Genomic DNA, 5,697 nt, shown 5'->3' on the forward strand with positions numbered 1-5,697 from the left:
ATCATTTTGAGTGAGCTTCGGCCCACCGCCCAGCCTATAGCCCCTGCAAATCACCACCGTCTGCGGTACACACGCTCGGAGAAGTAACAAGTTCACAAGGTTACAAATTCTGATACAAGAGCAAAAACCCTACATATCTTTGAATTTGAATTTAGGGTTTTTCCCAGTGAGATCGAAATTATGAGCCGATTCAGCCGAGCTTCCATATTTGCTTCCCAAATCTTGAGGCCCATTGAGAGCAAGAAGCAGCATCTTCTTCCATCTTCCCAGCATTTCTTAGCTCAAAGAAGCTCCAATCGTTTCTTCGACATTTACAAGGTACCCCATCTCTTATTTTACTCCCACCAATTCAAAAGTGCATTATTTATTTATTTATTTCGAAATTAGCCAAAACCCAGTATTGTTAATGGAAATTAGTGAACCCCATTTGATTTGCAGCTTGGAAGCAAAGCAGCTATAGAGAAAGAGCGTGCCCGGCTGTAAGTTTTTGTACCAATTTATTTGCTTTTCAATTTTTGGGGGGCAATGTATCAATATTAATGCATTGAACTGCTATAACTTAGGGCAGTGCAGATGAGTTGAATAGGGGATATTTTGCTGATATGTCAGAGCTTAAAAAACATGGTGGGAAGGTAAGGAAACACTACGATCAACCCGGTGCAAGTTTGTTACTTTTAAATGTGATTTTGCATCCATGGTTCATTTATGGGCTGGGATGATCAACCCGGTACATTGTCGTGCCGAAAGGAATACCTTTTGATTTATCTCAAAATTTGGAATTGGGGTGGTAAGTAGTACTAACTGATAGCAATATTAGCCTTTTGGAGGAAGCTTTATGCTTTTTTAAATCATGCTGATGGGGTATGATTTTATAGAAAGCTATTCTGTGTGTAGATTTCTGTGGCAAATAAAACCATAGTTCCTGCAACGGCAGCTGTAAAGTTTCCTGACTTAGAAGTGAACTACTCTGATGGAAAAATATTAAAGCTTCCCGTTTGCTCCGATGGGAATGGAAATGTCGCTGAAGCCAACAAATTGGAAACCCCCAAGGCTTCTTTAGTTTGCCTTTCATTTCGAGCAAGCTCCCAGGTATGCAATTGAGTTATTGCTGTAGTATTTTTTATACTTTCTAATGGACAACCCTGTCTTGAATTATTTGCAATGCTTGAGGAATTCTTATAGAAGACTTATGCACTCTTTACTGTGTACATATGTATAGGACCTCTCTATCAGTGAGAATAAGGCCAGTAGGACTGTGATGTGAGAAAAGGGAACTAGAAGGATGGAATTATGTTTTGCAATTTATTCATTCTCTTATGAACATTAAGAGTAATACTGTCTTTTTTTTCTTTTTTTTTACAAAAATCTCCAATAATAATAATGATAGCAAGACAATGTCTAGGAATTGAAGGTGAAGGTAATCTTTCTATCGTCCGTGATTGGATAGTTGTAAAGCCATCGAATAATGGCGAGGCACACCTTAGATGGAATTTGCTTTGTAAACCTTAGAACATAAGATGTTCGTGGGAGGTGACAGATACAACCGATCACTATTATTTTTTTTGGTTTGGAGAGGGAAATTCAATTGATTGTTATCCTAGGTAAGCAGATTTGTTCATTAGTGTAATCCTGAAGATCCATCTCAACTGACTCGTGGATCTATATGCCGAAAGATGCATTTAAGTCATCCCTTTAGCAGGGGAAACCACTAGAACTGCCTTATTGATATTAACTTTATTTAGTGCTTACACATCTCAAGCGTGTGTACATTGTTCAACTGACCTCAGGGTGGTGTCTTTTTTCCATTTCCAATATTCAATCTAGGTAATATGTAAGCTAGGTGGCAACTTTGTACTATGTATTGGTACTTTTTCATGGATGCATTATGTTTGGCTCTTGGTATGGAATGTAAATTGTTCGTTAAACTTGTTATGTTATCGCATTTATGGTTTTCTGTTACTGTTGTTGCTACAAAAATTAGTTTCTTTTTCCTTGACAGGGAATGATTAATTCTTGGAGCGCCCCTTTTCTTGATGCTTTTAGTGGTTCAAGGGATGTTCAACTATATGAGGTATAGGTAGTTTTATAAATCTTCATCATTTATTCAACTTTCTGCTTTTAGCTGCAGGTATTTACCCATTTGTGCTTGCAGCTAACACGTTTCTGGAATTCTTAAAGTTTTTGATAAAGTTCCGTGCAAAGTGTGATGCAAGTGTGAAGTAACCCCTCTTAATTACTTGAAGTGGGTGCATCTAACATTTCTGTGACATTTCTTCTTCTATGCTTTATTTGTTTTTTCTATTGAAGGAGCCATAAGAGGAGCATGGTCCCTTGCCTTGATTTTGTTTGGGGATGTACTTGTGCTATAGTTATTTCTTCCTCAACTAAATTTAGCTTATGCATATAGCACACTGTGTGTGTGGGGGCACGCGTGCGTGCATGTGTTTTGTTGGGGTAGTGGTGATTAAAATCTAAGGAAATTCAACCTTGTTCTTTTTCTTGTATGATTCAGTAATAAATCAATTGGAAATCCGTTTAACCATTATCATTACATATAACTTAATTAATGAACCTTCCTCCAGGTATCATTAATAGACTCATGGTTATTATGTCGGAGTCCAATTAAGAAGCTTTTGCTTTGGATTATGAGGAAACCAAAGTATGACGAAGGCACTGAACTTAAAAGGCAGATTGTATATTCATTTGGTGACCATTATTACTTCAGAAAAGAACTTAAAATACTGAACCTTCTGACCGGGTACGAAAGATTTCTATTGCCAGTGAATTTAATGGTTCTGTGAATTGTTGGTATAATTTTTTTGACTAGTTGTATCTTGTTAATGTTTCCACTGAATAGGTATACATTCCTGCTCGATAATTTTGGTAGAATAAGATGGCAAGGCACTGGATTGGCTACGGAAGAGGAATCGTCATCCCTTCTTTCATGCACGAAACTGCTCTTGGAAGAGAAATAAGGCGGTGGAAGCTCATCCCTTGACATATACATCTTCAGGTGATACGAGCTCATAATTCAAGGATACTAGACTCGAGCAATTTAACTCATAATGCCACATTACTGTATTTCGTGTTTAGTTTTGAAATGTACATTTGGCATTCCAGTGCATTTGACTTCTTTAGTTGAACCCTTTTTGAAGGGTCGGGGGACGCTTCAGTTCAACTTAGAAATCGAAGTTGGCAGTGATTTTGTCATAGTAACTTCGTCATGTGTCGAGATTAAGATTAGGTGAAGAGTTTTTGTTCAGTTCTTTGGTCCGTAAAGCTTGAAATTTTCGATTTAACTCATGTAGTTTACTAAAGGGTTGCAACCTGAGCACCTCAAACATAGTCTTAGCATTGATTGATTTATATTCGATTACCAAATATGATTCTTATAAATATTTGCATAAGATGTTGCCAAAAAAAAAGCCAACAGTTGGGAAGGCCAAAGAGTGGAGACCTATGTTTTGGCACTCTAAAATGTAGTTTTTTTACTTTGAAATCTTAGCTAAAAATTGGAAGTCCATGTATGCTCCACAAAAATTTTGTCGAAGGGCTAAACGTAGCCCGCTGAAGGGCTACAAGTAGCAAACCCGAGGACTACTTGTAGCTAGTCCTACTCACTGGACTAGGATGTAGCCCTCTTGCTATAGACGTACTTTGCACATATTTGGGCATTGGCTAGAGATAACATAATATTTGTATTTACAAAGAAAACTACCGTTAGTACTCTCATTTTATCCTTATTCTCTCCAAAGTTAATAATCTTTAATTTATTTTGGTTATTTACTAATCTTATTTATGTTGGTAAAGAAACATAAACACGTTGCTTGACAGAAAGCTTCGTTCCAAAGTAAACAAAAGACAGTTGACCCAACCGTTTCATTTTGGTTTGGTGTGATTTTAGAAATCATATTTTTAATTATATTTTATAGGTTACGTGACTTGTCGATTGGTAATTGAAAATAAACTCTTTAATATTTCTATTTGAAAATATTTTTACTCACCATTCTCAAATAATGATGATAAACATCACTCTATTTATCACTGTTTAATTAATCTAATTTTGAAATATGTACTTAAATTTTACATTCAAATTCATCTACCGTTTATAAATATGACAATGAGCATCCCATCACTACCATTTTCATTTAGTTTATGGGTAAATGAAGAGGGTCCCAATCTATGTGCTTTCTGACATCACATCGCTTACGTCATCCAATTTTCTATGGAATAGCTTAGCAACAGGCGTCAACCTACCAGCTTGTCTTTGTCTTTTTGTTGGAGCTAGGAAAGCCGCCATGCAATTTCCAACCAAAATCTAAAATATCAATGATATCAGAAATATCGGTAGTTTAAAAACACGAAAATTTTGATGGAAATATCGGAATATTATCGATATCGATAAAAATTAAATAAAAACCACGGAAATTGTAAGAAAAACTTGGAAATTTTTATTGAAACTTTATTTAATCAATTATCTATTAGTTTATCTCAAAAAATTGGAAGGAAATGCATTGCATGATGGATTTAACTGATTTAAGTTGATTATATAGTGAGCTGGCAAACATTGTGAGTATAGAAAATATGTAATAATTAATGAAAGAAGTTTAAACACACCATAATCATTTATATATAATGAATTAGTACAATATTTTACATTTCATATATTGCATGGTAAGATACATAAGTGACTTAGTACCACATAAAGTTCCTATCAAGGTCTAAAATATCGATGATATCGGAAATATCAGTAGTTCAAAAACACATAAATTTCGATGGAAATATCGGGATAATATCGATATTTTAGACCTTGTTTCCAACACATTTTGATTATTTTAACACTTCTTATCTACTGTTAAAAGTGTGAGAAATGTTTAGAATTAAAAGTGGAATTTTTTTATAAATTTTAAAATTTTACAGTTTAATATTAATTTTTATGTTAATATTATAAAATATTGTGATAAGAGTATGAGCTGATAAATAGTTTGACACATCCCGACCCGGAATGTCCACTAGGACTCCGAATCAAGTTGTGCTGGGCGACACCTGGAAGGTGACGAAACCATAAAGTGTGATAATATATAAAATGTGAATAAATTAAAATATAAAAGTACTTAAGTACATGAGTGCGCGGTGAGCTGATCTGGACACATTTCACGCACGATACAGAGCATAAGTATAGTACAGTAAGGTGAGATAATGATTATACCATCATAAAAGATAATGATTATACCATCATAAAAGACATCTGTGCTGAAAAGTGCCACGAATCTTCGTCGATACGGAACTCTGCTGCTAGAACCTGGAGGGGTACAAAAACAGAAAATGTGAGTGAGTGAAATAAAACACTTCAAACCAATTCCAACTACCAAAGATAGTAGCCCCTCGCCATAATACCTGTTTAATTTCCCAGAAAATAACATACGTGACTATAAATCAAAACCATAACCAAAATAATAGTCTCACAGTTATGCTACGTCAAATATCTTAACAGGAATGAGTAACCCAGGTGAAATAAACCAATAGGAAATGGCATGTTAGCCGGATCCACCTATCATGTACGGTTGAATCAATATCTCATCCCGTATATGCTAGCATCTCATCACATATCTCATCATAAATATATGCTAGCATCTCATTATATATCATCACATATATGCTAGCATCTCATCACATATCTCATCATAAATATATGCT

The 5,697-nt window shown here is 35.1% G+C and overlaps 1 protein-coding gene across 1 annotated transcript; it reads left to right on the forward strand.

The window, feature by feature from the left end:
• Window positions 1–3,381, forward strand: LOC103448021 (uncharacterized). Its single transcript, XM_008387253.4, has 7 exons — window positions 1–318; window positions 439–479; window positions 569–632; window positions 895–1,089; window positions 2,000–2,071; window positions 2,583–2,758; window positions 2,858–3,381. Exons 1-7 carry the CDS (start codon window positions 181–183, stop codon window positions 2,973–2,975), a joined length of 804 nt encoding a protein of 267 aa, XP_008385475.1. The 5' UTR covers window positions 1–180; the 3' UTR covers window positions 2,976–3,381.
• Window positions 3,382–5,697: the final 2,316 nt, after the last annotated feature.

This window comes from Malus domestica, chromosome 11 (genome assembly GCF_042453785.1).
Source record: "Malus domestica chromosome 11, GDT2T_hap1".
Classification (NCBI taxonomy): domain Eukaryota; kingdom Viridiplantae; phylum Streptophyta; class Magnoliopsida; order Rosales; family Rosaceae; genus Malus; species Malus domestica.